Below are 19,885 nucleotides of genomic sequence, written 5' to 3'. Positions count from 1 at the left end.
TTTAGACTTATCTCCATCATCTCAATAGGGTAAAGTTAGCATGTTTGAAAGTATCATTCAGTTTCACCTTTGCGCTCTCAATTCAGTTCTGTTTTTTCCAGTTTGTTATTGCATTATTCAGTAATGTTGCTGGAGGTCGAATGTCTTGAGTTTCAGCTCAGATGAGGGTCAGGACAGTGTTACGGCGCTCACTGCCGATTTTCATGAGCCAGATTTCAAACAGACACCAATACTCGCTTTAGTAGTTTTACACAAAGAAAAAAAATGAAACATTCATTTATCTAAACCTCGCTTTCTCATTTTCTCAATATTGTTTTCTGAAAAGTTCAGTTTTGTTATTTTTGGTCAATGTATTGAGTAGATGCAGTAATGTTGTAGATGTATAACACTGGGACAAAATCAGCTGCATCTGCAAGCACAACATCACCATGTGTCTCGTGCACCGCTGGACAACAGTTCTCTGTATTTAAACACTGACCTCTGGATGTCCATCTTCCTCCATTGCCATACGCACACAGTTGTGTTTTGCTCCTCTGGCTGGATGGACAGATGGTTCGTCTACAAGGCAGGTGAGTAAGCGGGTCCCGAGCAGAGACCATCTGGACCAGTCTGATATCACAGAACCACTGAGAGCCTCCAAACAAACTATTAGCCTTCTGCATCCAACTGTGATTGCAGAACTCAGAAGTTGAGCTGACAAAACAAATCCATAAATAAAACAAAATTCAATTCATTGTGAAGGTTTTTTTATATAATGCACATTGTTTAAAAAGCCTTACAGTAGTTATTATAGCTAGCTAAAATTATAAAAAAATATATAAATTGAAATCAAATAAAAAACTAAAACTATTAAAACAATTTTAATAAATTGAAATCAAACAAAAAAGAGGTGAAATTGTTTTTGAAAAACTAAATGATTATTAGAAATGTTGCAATTTCAAAAGGTTAAAGTAAGCACTTAAAGCACTTAAATTATTTACTAACAATAAATGTAAAAATGTAAAACTAAATTGGAAATAAAAATCAAACCTAAATCTGAACATTAAATAAATAAATAACACATAATATAATAAACTCTAAGTTAATAAATGAAATACACAATTTGAAGAGTTTGGTTCCTAAACGCCATAAAAAAATGAGTTTCCGCCAAAACCAGTATTGTATCAGGTCGCACTGAAAAGTCACTTTTTCATTTTACGCAAAATGCGATATCCGCCGTGTTATTCTGTCATGTTTTCTCCCTTTTTTCCAAACCGCAGTATACGCCAGTTTCACTTCTCTGCAGAATGCGACGTATCCGCTCAACCAATCACAGCACATCATTCCACGCACTGTTAACAGTAATGGCGGCGCTCTTAATACGGTCGGCTCCTAGTTTCCCTGATCGACTTTGTACTTTGTGTTCAACAAACACACACAAAAATGAATCATGTTGACGGCATTGATGAACCTGTGCTGGTGGGGAAGAAACGTAAACCTTCGAAATCTAATCATTTACGTGAGGAGATTAAGAAGACGAGGCAGTAATTTATTGCATTAAAAAGATGACGCGTTGAATTCATGTTAGGAGCGATGACTGATTGAATGTATTTTTAGTCCAGTGCCTGTATGTAAGATTAGTATTGTATTGAGTTCAGATGTGTCATATGTGCATGGATCAACTCACTTTGTTGTGTATTTTCAACAGTTTCAACATGAAAAATAACTTTTATATTGATTCAATGGATTTATTGCATTTTGAAAAAAATTGTCATGGATTTATTGCATTTTTGCGAAAAAATGATCAGTTTTAATAATAAATCTTTGAGCAAGTGATGCTAAACCCTTACGAAAATGTACTACAGTTAAAACCAAAAAAACATGGTTACTGTAGTAAAACAATGGTTATCACAAAATAACCATGATTTGAAAACCATGTTTTTTGTAAAAACCATAGTAAACGATGGTTACTGTAGTAAAACCATTGTTTTGCCCTAAGTAATCAATGCACCAAAAAACCATGGTTACTACACATGTACAACAACAACAAAAAACATGGTTAATTTTCGTAAGGGAAAGACATTAAGGTGAGAAAGATGAGTTACAAATTAAGACGCCATTGTAGAAAAAAGCAGAGAGAGAATTTGGTAAGAAAACTAAAGACGGTGAGTTTTGTCTCGAGGAATGATTTACAGAATAATTCACTTCTAAGATCATTTTAATAGTAAATTGGTCCTGGAGGAACTTGATGAGAAACATTTGAGTTCACTTCGAAACCTCTGACTTCTGTGAATCTAAGTCTAGGAGAAACAATTACAAGCAAAAACATCATCCCTTCAGCAGGCGACGTTAAGAACACTCACAGCCGCTGTGCAACAGCTCTTCTCTCTTACAGATTATACACTCGCACAACATAACTGTGATGGACATAATAAATGTTGCATGAAATCCAAACGTCCCTTTAAACCGCACGCCAAAATCTCCGCTCGGCTTCTTTTATCATTATTTAAACTCCCGCTGGTCTGCGTTCAAACACATACCCCAGAATACCAAACACACCCGGAGAAATCACCCCGAAGTCTCCAGCAGTCGGGTCTTTCTCTCAGTATGACAGCCCATCTGCTTTACTGGCAGACTTTTCAGACAAAGATGAAATATCTCCATTAGGCGAGACTCTTACAGACCCCGACTCGCGCCATGTTTTGTACACACAGGCGCTTTGGCAGAATGGATTTGCCTAAACTGTCCAGCACAGAGCGAGCCACATAATGAAGACAAAACGCACAGACGCGTCAGGGCTCCAGCCAAGACTCTGAATATTGACTTTTACTGGTATGATGCACGACGCCTCTTCATCTGAGATATTTGATGACTGTCAGAAGAAGCTCTCAGAGGACCGCAGGAGCCGTACGGCTGTGAGCTCAGGTGTTTGGCGGGTGAGCAGTGGTCTTGGAGGCCATGGATCTTCATATCACACACGAAATGACAAACGCTTTCATGAACTGTAGACCGTAATCTGATTGGCTGGATTAATGCAATTCTTCTGTGTCCCGTGGCTTTTGTTTGTCTGCCAGGAAACAAAAATATCACACAACCGGACTCGTAGTGCAAACGTGCATCCATACGTGGGCGGCTAAATTGTCTTACTGTGCTTAAAAAAATTATAAAAATTCTGTCATCATTTATTTACCCTCACCCCAAATATGTGGAACACAACAGAAGATATTCTGAGAAATGTGGCTTTGTGTTCATGCAATGGAAGTCAATGGGATTCGGCGTTGTTTGGTTACCAACGTTCTTCAAAATATCTTCTTTTGTGTTGTGCAGAAGAAAGAAAGTCAAACGGGTTTAGAATGACATGAGAGTGAATAAATGATGGAAGAATGTTTATTTGGGGTGAACTGTCCCTTTAACGTCTATACAGCTTAACTTCAGTCGGTTTCAAGAAGCCAATACAAACTTCACGAGCAAACGCTGTTGCACCAAAAACACATGAACTCAAAGTTTGCTGGAGAAGCTGTGATGTGTATGAAGTCATCATGTATGACTATAGCTGTGTCTGGCTGAGCTCCAGTACCCAGAATCCTTTGCACAGGAGCCTTGGACAGCACCATACCCGAACAGCTGTGCTCACCGCAAGCGTTCCAGAGGCAGAAAACCAATCAAAAGAAGAAATGATCCCACTCCTAAAATAGAGCAACATGCAAAATTAATTATTCGATCGGTCCCCGCAAAGACGTCCCTGTAGAGAACGCAGCATCTGTCGTGCGGCCCAAACACGTCTCCCGCTGGCTCCAGGTCAGCAGTCGGGATGTTTTCTCTCCTTGTGTGTTTTTATATGTTGTGAGCAAATCGGTTTCTACGGTGACGCTTTTATTAGCTATTAGTATGTACTGTGTCTAGTCTTGTTTAAAGAGCAGCTCAATCCATGTTGTTTCAAACTTGTGTGACGTTCTATTATCCACCGAAAAACACAAACTTCTTCAGGGACCGAAATTGAAATCTTGCCCTCATATGCCCGTCCTGCTAACATGTGGAGAACAGAAACATGTCATTCGGTTCCTGCGGGAATTCTTGAAGACTGTACACGTGTGTTCTGTGAATTCCACGCCTTTCCCACCACGTCTACCACTTCAATCGTGCGACATCTCTGATGTTGTAAAGAAATTCTTGGAGATTTATAGCGTGCGTAAATGAAAAGGAGATTCTTTAATCTTAATGTGATTTATGAGTTTGGCCTCTTTGAAGCTTGCAGAAAAAAACAGAAAGAACACAAGGACGTCACTCACAGGAACCACTGAGAGCGGAGAAAACAGTCTGTAGAGTCGAGAAAAAACATTCACAAAAAACATTCTCTCATCAGCTAATTTTCATCATGTGATCTCAAACCTGTATTAATGGGGAAACATTGCTGAATATTAAAGAGCGAGAATCAAACATAATCAGCCTGTAATATTCTGAAATCATTCTTTTACATTGTAAAGGGTTAAATGATTTACTGTACATGTGAGTAAATGGCAAATTTTTCATTTGCGGGTGAACAATTCCTTTAAACATGCTAGGACAGACAAACTAAAAACCCATTTGATAAAAAGCATGTCTTGCTGACATACACATCACGAGCGGTCCACAGCGGAGAGGTGGTCCATCTGTGGGAGCACAGATAAGAGGCCATTAGACATGGATGTATTCTCAGACAGGTATTCCCAAAGGGGTCCTTAACGGAATATGCTGCTTCCATGGCAACAAAACCCATGGCAACTATAATTCTGCATCCACTGAAGTGGAAAAATGTTCATGTCATCATCAAGTCAATCAATGTAACGACTTGATTATATTATATTATTTCTTATATATTAATATAATATAATATTAGGGATGTAACAATATTAAAATCTCACGGCGTGATAATACCTCGGTGTAAAGGTCACGGTACGGCATTCATTGTGTTATTTGAAAAAGGCTTGGAAACGTGCCATAAGTGTTTATTAAACAATTATTGAACATTACAGTGATGTACAAATTAACCATGTCATATCCTGTCCTCTTTTATTTATCCTCTAATCATAACTGTTGCTTAGGGTCAAATGATCGAAAGCTCCCTATAATAAAATTAAATAATAACTCTGGCTGGACCTTGACAAAGGTAACATCTACCACGATAATATTGAGACAATTTTGCTATTGAGATACCACAAAATTGATCATATTGTTATTACATCCCTATATAATATAATATAATATAATTAAGATGAATACATTTTATGTCATCATCAAGTCAATCAATGTAAAGTCTTGGAGAGAAGAAATGTCTTCTTTCTTCTCTCTAAGAAACAATATAATATAATAACAAAATCTTATATAGAATATAATAATTATATAATATATTTCAGATAAATATATTATAATTAATCAATTAGATTTTTATATTATATAACACAATAATAAATATTAACATTTGATTTATACAATTATATAATATAATCAAGATATATTTAGATTTGATTTAAATGCGCGTAATAGTATTAAAAATGTGAATTTTTTTACTTCTTTCTTTCCTTTTCATGCTTGGGAAAATGGAGTTCAATTTGAGTTCTTCAAATGTTTTCTATGATTCATCGAGTGGTTTGAGATCATCCCTTATTTCGTTCATTCATACCGTACACTCCAAACAATAAAAGAAGCAAATATCTTTTACATCTACATTTATTAAAAAAAAGCAACCAATGTCCCTTCTTCCATGAAACAGATTTACAAAGAAACACATTTGTAAAAGCAAAGAAACCAACAGTGTTTCCTAGCAGCATCCAAATGTTGGAATGAAAAGACAAATCGACCGATAAATCTAACATAACAGACACAGCCCAGACAAAGCTACAGCTGACAGCCTTCACACAACCTTTCCTTTGATTTGATTTATTAAAATAAACTAATTTGGGTTAAATAGGCTTAAATAACAGTGTTAAATACTAGACAGTGAATCGAAGGATCTGTACAGAGATAAACACATTTTGGCATGTGGCTCACACAGTTTCAGAGCTGTGAGGAGGAACCTCAGGTTTGACACCGCTGTCATCACACACGTGAGGATTCGGTGAGCTGAAGGCATGTTTAGAAGGATCAAAAACGTCGCATACACTAGCTTATTTCTGATTCCCTTCGAGGCACAATCCTAACAAACACAGAATGAATCAGAAACACGGTTGAATCGGTCCAGGAACAAAGTTGAGTGAGTCCGTGTTTATTGCCAGAACTCGATGAGGGTAAATGGAAATGATTCAAAAGACAACTTCAAGATTCATTTGAAACCTTGACTTCTCGACTTCAGTTTGCGTAACTGTCCCAAACCGCAGGTGAAGAATGACAAACTGGGTTCTTCAAGACGTCCAGCCGTCAAGTCTTGATGCGTTACATTCATAATCCACCTCAATTTATTTTTAAGAGTCAGTTTCAGGCGATGATATCGACTTGGTACAAGTACATTCTCCGTGCTTAACCCATCCCAGTTCCTACCACCTGATGTCAAGGATTAGTAGGTCAACCTACTCGTCTACTCCAACTAGCACCAACAAAGTGTCCTCCAGTCAAGTATATACTTACATTCGAATGTGAAGTAAATCAATGCCGCTGAAGCATCTGTTGAACAGTATCTCGATGCTTCAGCGAAAGATTTTTCTAGTGGTTTTCCCCCCTCGAGGATCTCCTTCGGTCCCCTGGACAGAGAGTCCGGGGTCCAGTTTCAACTCTCTCTCTCTCTCTCTCTGGGCAGTTAGAGTCTCCGTCAAGGTTTCTTGTCGATGGTATGAAAGAACCACTCGGTGAATTTCCTGAGCTGTGCGGCAGAAGTCTGACTCTCCTCCTGCAGTCGCATGTTGTCCTGTCTCAGGTGCTGGACCTCCACCTGGAGTATAGCCTTGTCCTCCTTCTCCTGGTCACAAAAAGAAAAAATTAAGGATAAAATCAGGAGTGCAGCCAACAAGTTTAAAGTGTCTGCCTAGAAAGGTCCAGCGTATGAATTTTAGCGGCATCTAGTGGTAAAGTCGCGAATTGCAACCAACGGCTCACTACCCCCTCCCTTTCGAAGGACTACGGTGGCTGACACAGAACAAAGATGTCGTTACGTTTTCGCTTCTTTGCCGGAAAAGATACAACATGGCGAATTCCATGTAAGGGGACCTGCGGTGTATGTAGATAGAAATAGCTCATTCTAAGGTAATAAAAACATAACGCTACATTATGTAAGGTCTCCGAAGACATAGTTATGTGTGTTATATTGCATTTCTGTCAATAGATCCTGCAAAAAAAATCACACATTGGACCTTTAACTTATTATTTGGTCATCTTATATCTTTAGTGTTCTGCAGAAGAAAGAAAGTCATACATACAGGTTTGGAATGACATGAGGATGAATAAATGAAGTATTTGGGAAAACTATTCCTTGAAGAGGATTCTGACTACATATGACAAAATATTGATATATGAGGCTTCCGCACGACATTGATGAATATACTTATTACTATATTAAATGCTGAAAATTCACATTCAGTGCGATGTATTTCTGGGCATGGGTCGCTCCATGTGTTTCAAATGTCAGGAAGCAGGATATTAAACCAGCCTGACAAGGTGGCAGTTCAGTGTACTGGGTGCCCATTACAGCATTGTTCGGTCATCCTTCCCTTCAGAACGCTTCCTCTAGTAATGTGAGAAACGCAACTGACGCATTTCCTCGCATTTAAAACACGGACAGAGTGCATGTGTGAGAAAATGCCGGTGGGCAAGCTGACAGAAACATCGATGACTGCTGGACCCGTAAGCGATGCTACAGACGTAGAGGAAGTGCAGAAGAGAGAGAGCGTTTACCTTCATCAGGTCGTTCTGCAGCTGTCTCAGAATGACCTCCAGTTGATTGACTTTGCCCGTCAGTGTGGACGGAGAGGCATTGCTAAAGAACGAAGCATGGAAGAGAAAAGAAAGAAATATTAAACTCCAAATATTAGGGCTGTCAAACGATTAATCGCGATTAATCAAATCCAGAATAAAACTTTGTGTTTACATTATATATGTCTGTGCACTGTGCATAATAATTTTGTATTTATAAACACATACATGTATATATTATAAGAAAAATATAACATATACAAATGTATAAACGCATTTAATTTTAATTACTAAATATAAATAAATACATCTAGATATTTTATAACTATATATACTGTACATGTATGTGTATGTTTTAGTTTTTTTTATAAAAAGTTATTATGCAGTACATAGACATATATTTTGTAAACACTCTTTTATTCGGGATGCGAATAATCACAATTAATCGTTGTAAATAGGCAAAACTCAATTTCACACATTAACTCGAAAAATCGATTTTTTTTAAATAAAAAGTTATTATGCACAGTACATAGACATATATTTTGTAAACACGCTTTTATTCTGGATGCGAATAATCTCAATTAATCGTTGTAAATAGGCAAAACTCAATTTCACAGATTAACTCGAAAAATTGTTTTTTTTAATAAAAAGTTATTATGCACAGTACATAGACATATATTTTGTAAACACGCTTTTATTCTGGATGCGAATAATCACAATTAATCGTTGTAAATAGGCAAAACTCAATTTCACAGATTAACTCGAAAAATTGTTTTTTTTAATAAAAAGTTATTATGCACAGTACATAGACATATATTTTGTAAGCACGCTTTTATTCTGGATGCGGTTAATCACAATTAATCATTGTAAATAGGAAAAACTCAATTTCATACATTAACTCGAAAAAATCTATAACTTTAATGCACTGTAAGTTGCTTTAGATAAAAGTGTCTGCCGAATGCATAAGTGTAATATGAAAGGATTTGCAACACCGGCATTCACATCTGTTTGTGCACACAACACTGACATTCACGTGCTACACTAGCGCTCTTATAACAAGCAGCTAATGATGCCATTTCTTACATACAATAACAGCCCCATGTTAAACTCACCCCGCCTCCAGGGCGGCTCCCTCCGCAGCCGCCACACGTCGGGTGAGCTCGCGGGAGATCTGCAAAGCTTCGGCACGTTGCATGTCCGTCATGGTGCAGAAAGATGCCACGCGCTGGTCTGTAGAAGAGAAAACAGCAGACACAATCGGGTCAAATGTGATGGTTACACTTTACACACATACTTAGGAGTTATTAATATCACAATGAAACATAAACAAGAGCATAACAATAGTAAATGAGTATTTGAACAGTGTGTGATGAGTGGACTATATACAGCGGTGTGATCTCAGAGTGTTCAACCCTGTTGTGAGGGGGATGAGCGGATTATAAAAAAAAGAAAAAATATTGTTCATGACACAAATAATAAGAATATAACTGTAAATAATGTGGTGTGATGATATTTGTTGGCTAAATTAGCATTAACTGACCTTCAACCCCGTAATACATAACAGAAGGTTAAGGGTTGACTGTAGGGATGGGCAGTATCTATATACCTCAATATCTTTGCAAATTTTGACAATACCCGATACCTCAATACTTTTCTTTTACTGTAGAATAATAAAAAGGTGATTTTCTATTACAAATCGCTGATTGTCTACATGCATAACTTGCAAATGATTTGGTTTTGTTAGCATCTTCTTTGTGAAAACCAAACCATCCCACACATTCCAAATATTACACCACATAGAGGCAAATTTAAAGCGAATCAAACAAACAAAAAAATAAACATTTTAATGTATGCTGTATGTTACCTCTAAAGACTTTTTCGAGACGTTTTTTGGCGTTCATACCCAAACGATTTCCACTACCGATGAGCCGAGTGAACATGCAAATTCACTCCCTTACATAGATGGCGCTCAATGAAAAACAGAAATACCCCCGTACACAAGGTGGCGCTGCGCAACGTTATGCTTCTGACACTCGCTTGTCACACAGAAGAAGAATTCATCTGGCTTCCTCTCCGTCAATGTGTGCTCGGCAAGACCGTTTTGTTCTTGAGCGCCACCTAGTCACGTTTTACTGTAACTTCAGCAGCTCCAGAAACGCGAACAAAAGTGCCAATCTCATTGGTCGGCCAGTTTTTAACGCGGCGCGTCAAACAAAAAAACAAGGTGTTTTTTTAAATGACGCTTTTACGCCTAGCGTTTTGCGCGTCAGTGTGCACACTCACATTGGCGCCCTTTGTTTAGTCACAAGGCGTTAAATGTCGACGATAAACACGCGCGCGATTATCGGCCCGGTGTGGACAAGCCTTTAGGAGGTACATCCCATAATCCTTCAACATCTTTTCATCATCTTTCAACACTTTTTATAACCATAAACCACAATATGGACAGTGCTTTTATAGTTGAGATGAGCTCTATTTGTCATGAATTATGAATATAAATATGATTACAACGGTAGCTGTTGTTGAGGTCGTTCCTGCTCTGTTACGTCCTCTGTTTCTGAGGGTTTGTCTTTGTGTATGGCGCTCTATATCGTTTTTTCCAGACATGCCTTCAATTATCCTTACAAACCAGTAAAACTAGGCTCAAAATGAGAGACGCTCTTGAAAAGAACCCGAAAAGCCCCCCTTGAGGTCATGTGACCCACTACAACATTCACAAACAGGTTAAATGACTTGAATAAATAAGAGTGCCATTAACAAAATGATGATGGGCATCTTACTAATCCATTTACAGAAATGACAAAGAAAAAAGCCCAGGACCACACGTGTGAGGCACACACGGGCCTAACAGAGCCATGTTTTCTGATGCTAATGGCTCAGGGGCAGAACGGGGCGACAATTACCAGCCTGAGTGTTTAATTGTAGGCGGCAGCGTTTGGCTGTTTTTGTCTGGGCGTCTAGCATGAACGTCGCCTCAAAACGAGGCCGGCGACTTTCTCAATTAAATGTCGCACGGACGAGATGGAGAAAGGCAAAGGCGGTTTGTACCTTCAAAAGCCCTGGCCGCATCCACGAGGTGAGACCAGTCCAAGCCTGTAGCCGGGTCTGGTAGAGGCATAAGACCCGGGTCACTGAACTTCGACCTGTCCGCCAGGGATCCGTCAGAAAACCAGAAGTCATCTGAGGAGACACAAACACACGGACGCAGACGGAGAGATGAGTGACGCACAGATTCTCAACATGTCACCGTCAATCTCACAGCTTCATAACAAGCTTCTCTGGGCTTTTATTTGAAACGGCACGGACACGAGACCAGAGGTGCTGGTGACTGATAGAAATGGAGGCGGTCTGGCGTCCGATTCAGACCATCTGGCGGCGGGTCAGGAGGGTCACAGGAATGAAGTTGGAGTGACCATTCATAAAGGGCAGTGTGTTGAATTGGTCACCTGCTTAAAGGGACAGTTTGCCCCAAAATAAAAATTCTGTCATTTACTAACCCTCAAATCTGTATAAATGTCTTTGTTTGGTTAAACACATGAGAGAGAAATTTGGACGAATGCTTGTATCCAACAGTTCTTGGCCACCATTGACTCCCATAGTAGGAAAAATGACAACGGTAGTCTAAAGTGCCCCAGAACTGTTTGCTTTCCCACATTCTTCAAAATATCTTCTTTTGTGTTCAACAGAAATATTTTTTTCCCTACTATGGCAGTCAATGGTGGCCAAGAACTGTTTGGTTACAAGCGTTCTTCCAAATATCTTTCTGTAAAAAGACATTTATACGGTTTTGGAACAACTTTCATTTTGGGGTGAACTGTTCCTTTAATGTTTCCTTGTGTACTTCTGAAATGACCTTTACAAATAGTTTTGATTTATAAATGTGAAATGAACTATAAATACACAACGCGCACAAATTTGGTCTAAAATAGTCAGCAAATGCTTTAAAAAGCAGTCTAGGTAGGCAGCTGACTAGGTTTTGGAGTAAATGTATTCCTCTTCGACAGCTATCAAGGGAACTCTAAATGCCGCCTCATGTTTCAGTCAATAGCATAGCTCCAACCTTCTCGCCGTGGTTCTCTCATTCTCCTCGACCTGATAGACAGTAGACGCCATAAACATTTTCCCATCTTACAAAGCTCTCGAAATGATGTGAGGGGAAAAAACGTTCTGCTTGAGGTGAATCTAATGCCTCTCATCTAATTCCCCCCCCCCTCTCTCTCTCTCTCTCTCTTTCTAAGCCTCAGAGGGATGCAATCCGTCAAATTAGACTATTCACTAGATGAGCACAAGTGAGAGAAAATACACGACCCGTCGAAATCATCAGAAACTCATCACGGGAGACCGCGATCTGCCTGTCTGAAGCCCCGCAGGCCCTGTGATAGGCCAGCAGTGATGAACAGACTTAAATGTGATTATTTGTCACGGAATTAGATGTGATTGTTTGTTTATTGTGTTGTGATAACGCTGACTTTAATGTCTTCATCTTATATTTCATGTGTTGTTTGGATAGGCAATCTGCATCTTGAATTGGGGCTCACAGTGTGCACAAACTCTTTTGGAACATATGTGACCCTGGACCACAAAACCAGTCATAAGGGTCAATTTTGAAATCTGAGATTTATACATCATCTGAAAGCTGAATAAATATGATTTCTGGAATCTGAGGGTGCAAAAAATAAAAATATTTGACAAAAATCACCTCAACAATTCTGAATATTGCCTTCTAGGTTGATTTTGGCAATTATTTTAATTGAGGCTGTCCAGTGTTTTTATTTATTTCATTCAATTAATTAATTTATTATTGTTATTATTATATATAGTATATATATATTTTGTGGATTTTGTTATTTTATTTTGCTTACCTTTTGTGTGTTTGTTAATTTAATTTCAAAACTTTAAATAAAATATACAAAAAAAGAAAAAAAGCGTCACTGAATCTGATAACATCATGCTTAAAACAAAGAATTCGAGTAATTAAAGTGACGATCGGGTGCGGATATCATAGAAAATTATACGTGTGGGCGGGTGGATAATTTATTTGAAGCAGCGGATGCGGGTGATATCTCTACTTACCGCTGTAATGACGTTGTGGAGATTAGATGAACCAAAAAGTGGAAATTTTGGAAGGTTTACAGAGATACCAAACTTGAGTGGGCAGCAACGAGTAAAGTTTGTAGAAGGGCTTTGCAATTAGTCGAAAATTAATCGTAATCGTCAATTTTGGCCTTCAACAATTACAAAAACAAAATAATCGCGGTAAAACGATTATTGTGCCGCATTCCATTTTGCAAGGATCCTCTCTTTTCTTGTGGTGTAAATCCACAGTGCACACCTTTCCTTTATAGTGGTTCAGCTGTGCTATTTCTTTACATTTATTTTGCAGTTGAAAGTTTAAAATAATTGTCTAAAATAATAGTTTGTGTCATAATTGAGCAGCCCTAGTTTGTAGGCGTGTTTCCGGCCATTTTTGTTTGCGATTTTGCAGCATCCACTCACAAAAATAAAGTTTTGAAAAATGTATTATTTATTAAATATCTTCATGGAACATGATCTTTACTTAATATCCTAATGACTTTTGGCATAAAAGAAAAATAGATCAATTTGACCCATACAATGCTACAAATGTACCCATGCAACTTATGATAAATATGTGTGAACCTAATTGCACTGGATGAGAACATGTCATTCAGACATTTTTAGGTGACCAAACACATTTTGGGGATGCTGTAATCCCCAGTTTATTCGACAGCATCAATATGTGAGCATCCTAATAAAGACGGCTGAGTTCTGAAGGGAGGAGACTGTGACGCGCCATATCCTAAACAAGAGCTTGTGTTAGCAATGACATTTTCTTCTTCCTCGTGTTTAATTAATGATGCCACATTAAAGAACACGCGCTACAGTTCTCTCCGGTCAGGAATAACAGTATGAGGCTGAAACGGAGTGAAAGGCTTCTGACAGAACGTTCAGTTGCTGATGTATATCATAAAACATTCAGATGGTTACTGACCTCAGGAGAACTGCTTCAAAGAAATATTACACCTACTGTTGGACTGTCACAATATTACAAACATCTAATATCATCGTAAATAATTCAGTGCCAGTTGGGTGTGGAGTGTCATACTCACTCTTGAGGTTGGATGCGGTTTGACTGAGGCTGATGCGAGGGGGCAGCGTGCTGTGATAGGGTGGAGTGCTGCTGAACAAGATGTCATTGGGCATGGCCTGGTCCAACATGGAGCTGCGCGAGCTGGCGTAGGACGAGCCCTTTCTATTACTGCACATGCTCTCATCAGAAAGGGTCCGATAGAGAGACCGCCGCGGTGACAGACTGCCCGCTGTCGATGCCTGACAGACGAGACACAACAACACAAACTTTAAGCTTTAACAAAGCTTTATTTATATAGCACAGTGTTACCTAACAGAACAAATATCTGCACACATTGACATCAATTCACCATAAAAACTAATACAAGAAAACGCAAAAGAATAATTGATACCACTTTACAAAGGTTGTATTAACATCGTTAACATCGGTTAATGCATTAGCTAACGTGAACTAAAAGTGAAATACATTTCTACAGCATTCATTTTATTTGAATAGGGACAATACAATAAACATGATTCCAGTCAAAGACAAGAAAAAATGCATTGCACACAGAGATTATAGCAAGCGCTAATTTGCACCTTTAGTCCATAATAAGGCTTTTCTAAGAGAAAACAGAAAAGAAAAAAACTGTTTGGTTACAAGCATTCTTCTAAATATCTTTCTCCGTGTTCATCAGAACAAAGAAATTTATACAGATTTAGGAAAAAATTGAGGGTGAGTAAATGACGGCAGAATTTCCATTTTTGGGTGAACTGTTCCTTTCAGGACCGGCCCTAGTGAATGACAGTATCTGAAGGTACCTAAACTGTTTTGTTGTTGTTGTTGTTGTTGTTTATCAAAAGATCCGTTACATTCACAACTAAAACATTTTTGTTTTGTCCACTCAAAACATCTGCAAAAGCTTATACAGAAACATTGCTGAGACTTCAGAAAAAACCACCAGTATAGCTGATAATATCATCACATCATCTTAAAGCAACACTATATAACTTTTGCTCACGGCTCCCCCATGTGGTTGATCACCTTGATTACCAGTGTTGTAAATAATGTCGCTGTATAAGCTTCCCCGTGGGCAGAGCAACGCACGAGAATTTGTTTTCTAAGCTGATGAAACCGGCGAATGCAGAAACGTTGTTTGGAAACCATATCTCTTCCGCAGGCAGGGGATGGGCGGGGCTGTGTGTACCGACCCGAACACAGAACTTACAGAGTGTGGTTGTAGCCGCTATGAGACTGCTCAGAAAGCACCGGCAGTAGAATTCGTCCGTTTAACAGTTGTTCTACCACTGAAATCATTTTAGAGACATTAGTTTAAGGTCGAAAAACTACATAGTGTTGCTTTAAATCACGTTTCCATATCATGTCTTTTTCTTTTTATGTCTCATACTGTATTTTATGTTAAGCTGCTTTTCAACAATGGAAATTGTGAAGTGCTATAGAAATACATTTCAATTGAATTTAAAATCAACAAACAGGTACACAAGGATGTCAAGATATAAAATCAAGCGCTCACAGGAGGTGCATCTGAGACCAACACTAACACCAGGAATGAGGCTTTGTGTGTATTTTTGATACAAAAGCAACAGAAAACTCTTTTATTGAAGTGATTTCATTGGAAGAGTTTGATGCACAATGGACAAAGAGAAGTCGATCACAACAGCCGTATGCAATGAAGATGCATGCGGTGCAGATTTGACGAGAATATTAGCCATTTCATTTCATGAACACACACACGAGTGTCTTAAAAGAGCCCTGTTATTCTGTGCTATCTCTCAGGGCAGGATGTGGACGGGAGGTTTGTATTGGATTGAATGAATGAATGAATGAATGAATGGTCTTATGTTGTTAAATAGCAGGATGCTATAAATAAGGTCTGCTCTTTATCTGCAGCTGTACACTGTTGAGGAATGACTCCAGTGTGTCGCTTCTCTTCCGCTTGTGTTCGTTCTCTAAAGCAGATCCATATTTAGTCAGCTGGATGAGAGGGGTCGGCGGGAGCTCGGGGCACCTACTTCATACAAAACCACATGTCGGATGTCTTACAGTCAAAGTTAGACAGACAGTAGCTTGGTTGTAAAACGTCTGCAACTCCAGCATTCTAACCCTCATGAAATCATAACTTTGTCATTTAAATACTTCACAGAGGCATGCAATATATCAAAAATACCTTAAACGTGGCTTGAAGACAGAGTTGTGCCTGAAACCAGAGTTGGAGTGAAATTGTGCCAAAATACTACCAAAGCTATATACTGTAGATCAACTCCGAGCATGAGCCAGAAGTTGGTTTAGTCCCAAATGAAGTCATTTGATCCGGCTTGTTTTATTTATAGTACACAATACATCCTCCACTATTTAAAACGTGATCAAAACTGTCAGTTTGCTGAGCTACCATCAGAGGAGAGAAGGCAGACATCGTGGCTCGCGGGACTCAAGAAAGCTAAAAGCCTGCAGGCCCCACACCCACCCTCTGTTTTCACATCCTTTATTCTTAAATCCCCCTCCAATCCCATCGCTCAACCGCGAACCAAACCCACACCAACCCATTTCCATCAAATTCATCTCCATTTCCTTTTCAGCATCTAACTTTATAAGACTAGATCCCAGTCTAGACCTTTTGTTTCAAAACCGCGTCAAACTGGACTTGAGAAGAACCTCCCAGAGAAATAAAGAGAGATCAGGATAGATTATTGCTTTGATATTTATATAACGTGCAAATAATGCGTCGTGACATTCCAGAGCCAACAAGGCCTGATGTATAAACATGTTTCTTGCACATATTAAGAATTACAAAAAAACGAACTTAGGAAACTACAGACACTTTTGACCACGTGTATGGTCAGACTTTACAGATGAAATAAATGCAAAGTTCGAAAGAGAACAACAAAAACAGAGTCCTTATATTTTGATCACACTAGGGGTGTCACAATATACCGGTATTGCCAATAACAGTTATATTAAAACCACGATCGTAAACTATTCAGCACCTATTTAACAGTTTAAGAGTCACAATGAGTCCCCAAACCCTCTCTCTTCCTTCCTACAGTTGTATTTCGGGTGCAATTCATTGACCAAATAAAAGACAAACCACAATTAAACTACATTAGAGATGAATTGGACTGATAGCATCATTTATTTATTAAAAACGGTTTAGACACCGTGACAATAGCGTTGCGCGGGTTTCAGGCCACGATAACCGTGTAGTGAAAATCGGATATTGTGACGGCCATATTTCGCACAGAATTGACCCCATTAAAGGAAAAGTTCACGCAAAAATGAACATTCTGTCTTTACTCACCTTCGAGTTGTTCTAAATCTGTACACATTTTTTTTGTTCTGATGAACACAGAGAAAGATATTTTGAAGAATGCTTATGACCAGACAGATCTCAACACCCATTGACTCCCATAGTAGGAAAATGACAACGGTAGTCAAAAGTGCCCCAGAACTGTTTGCTNCTTTGTTCTGATGAACACAGAGAAAGATATTTGGAAGAATGCTTATGACCAAACAGATCTCAACACCCATTGACTCCCATAGTAGGAAAAATGATTTGATCATTTTGTTTGTTCTGTTGAACACAAAAGAAGATATTTTGAAGAATGTAGGACAGCAAACAGTTCTGGGGCACTTTTGACTACCGTTGTCATTTTCCTACTATGGGAGTCAATGGGTGTTGAGATCTGTCTGGTCATAAGCATTCTTCCAAATATCTTTCTCTGTGTTCATCAGAACAAAGACATGTATACACATAAATGGAACAACTCGAAGGTGAGTAAATGATGACAGAATTTTTATTTTTGGGTGAACAATCCCATAAAGCAATGAAAACATTTTTAATATCTTTAAGCAACAACTAAAACTATCAGTCTTAGAAACTATTGATTGAATTTCTGTCCACGGTGCGTATAAAAGGACAGCAGGTTTCTGGCAGGAGTTTCCAACGGAAAAGAAAAACCAGATTGACAATGTTTTTTCCATTACGACTCAAACTCCACGACGGCAGTGCTGGTGTGCGGATGTGTGGCATTTCAAATAAATCAACTCCGCTGGCACATCTGAGGTCACGGACCAGCGAAATCTGTCACGGGTAAATAAAAACACACTTGCTCGACTAATCTAACTTATATTACACAACACAATATTTAATAAAGGCCCTTTCGAAAAACCTCCAGAAATCCAAATCAGGACGAACTCTGAACTCTGATAGCAAAGCTCTTAAGAAACTGCAGGCACTGTGCAAAAAAAAGAACAGGAAGAGCCCAGGGTGCTGTAACGTGTAAGATATCACGCTGTCATCTCAGCGGGTCGGGACGGTATAAACCACGCCGTCTTTCTCTCTGCGCCTCACCTCTCTGTAGGAGCACAATGACCCGTCTGCCTCGGACGGCACAGCAACATGACACAGCCACTAAAAATAGGCCATTGTGTATCAACCGCGGCCTTTCCTGCTAGATAACCGGCTGCGGGAGGGACGGAGGGAACTCAACAGTAAATGCAATTAAGACCTTCAACAACACACACAGCACCAACAACTTCCGCTCTTTAATCCACAACATGAAGGGAACACAAACCCAGCGAGCGCTCGTAAATCTGATTGGGAAAACACAATCTGTCTGATGCTGGGATTCATGCGTGTGTGTCCAGTACCGGCTGCGTCTGATAAGCCACACGTTTGCTCAGGCTTTATTCATTTCACACGAGGAGGTTATCAGCACCGGAGCCCTTTGTAGGGAACACACGGAGCTCGTAGACCACAGAATGCTATGATTGCGATACAAAATGAGTCGAGAGACCTCTTAACGCAAAACTGTGAAGTTAGTGACATTTTAAATCATTGCATAATCAAAAAACAGGTTTCAAACGCAATACATCAATTACCTGATATATTATGGGATGTCTGTGTTCGTCAGAATTTTTATTTGGGGGTGAACGGTCCCTTTAGAATAAACAATGAATACCTTTCTGTGGCCGCTCTCTGCAGGAGGGCTTTCGGGCACCATCATCTTTAGATGTTCTTCTTTCGACCTGCTGGGCTGAAGACCTCCTTCTTTAAGTTTGTCCCTTCCCCTCTCCTGTAGTCGACACGCTCCCTCCGCCGCATACAGCTGCCTGATGAGAAAACACAGCACCAGACGTACATCATGAGTGCATGTGGATGTAACCTGCTCGAGTCGGGTGGAACGCGGGAGGTTTGAGTCCTGAGATTGTTTGAGGAGTGAGATTACAGGTGTGAAGGATACTCATGCGTATGTCAGGGGTACAGACGGTGTTAGGCGGGCATCCAAACAAACCAATTCATTAAAATGATTCGCACATTCACACTACTAGTCTGGTAGAAAGGGGGCGGTCAGGAAGAGCGAGTCTAACCGTTTAAGGAAAGCCAAAGTGCCAAAAGCACCAAAGCAGTTTAACATGAAGAATCTATGAGAAGAGACGCAGCAGGTGAGGTATCTCAGAAAGATGAATAACAGTGTCGTTTTAGTGTGTTTATAACACAGCCGTCTACGGGACAAACAGGAGGATGAGGGAGCAGCGGAGAGGGAGGTAGATGGATATGTCGAGAGATCCGGGGGCCGTGACCTTGATGATTCTCTGGCTGTGATTGGTTGTGCTCGGTGTGGGAGACTCGAGCAGGGTGTTACAGATTGCTGTCACATAGCGGCGCACACAAATACACACACGCACCTGCTAACAGCTCAACCTGAACCACAAATGAACATTCCAGAATCCAAATGACTGCATGAAATCAACCTTTCGTGCCTTTTAATCCATGTGTGTGTAATCCATCTTTTATTATTCTGGGCAAAAAAGTGATGTCCGGGCAGGGTGGCATATTTGCACAGTATTTGCTTTTAATGCTGCCCCAGGTTCCATTAAACCATCAAAATATGAGGCATATATTTTACCGGACAAAATTAT

General features: G+C 39.4%; 1 protein-coding gene across 4 annotated transcripts in view; it reads right to left on the bottom strand.

Moving 5' to 3' along the window:
- Window positions 1-5,676: 5,676 nt before the first annotated feature.
- The window catches only part of LOC130559316 (signal-induced proliferation-associated 1-like protein 2), a 90,537-nt gene continuing 76,328 nt past the window's right edge, over window positions 5,677-19,885 (bottom strand). For all 4 annotated transcript variants that reach the window (XM_057342313.1, XM_057342315.1, XM_057342316.1 and 1 more), the window contains 6 exons: window positions 18,925-19,075; window positions 13,986-14,205; window positions 10,906-11,037; window positions 8,970-9,087; window positions 7,840-7,921; window positions 5,677-6,907 (listed from right to left, as the gene is read on the bottom strand). In XM_057342313.1, the coding sequence (XP_057198296.1) occupies window positions 6,761-6,907; window positions 7,840-7,921; window positions 8,970-9,087; window positions 10,906-11,037; window positions 13,986-14,205; window positions 18,925-19,075 (850 nt within the window). In that variant the 3' untranslated portion in view covers window positions 5,677-6,760. The remainder of the gene's footprint in view (window positions 6,908-7,839; window positions 7,922-8,969; window positions 9,088-10,905; window positions 11,038-13,985; window positions 14,206-18,924; window positions 19,076-19,885) is intronic.

The sequence above is a fragment of the Triplophysa rosa genome, linkage group LG9 (genome assembly GCF_024868665.1).
Source record: "Triplophysa rosa linkage group LG9, Trosa_1v2, whole genome shotgun sequence".
Taxonomy (NCBI): Eukaryota; Metazoa; Chordata; class Actinopteri; order Cypriniformes; family Nemacheilidae; genus Triplophysa; species Triplophysa rosa.
This window is presented reverse-complemented; position numbering and strand designations above follow the sequence as displayed.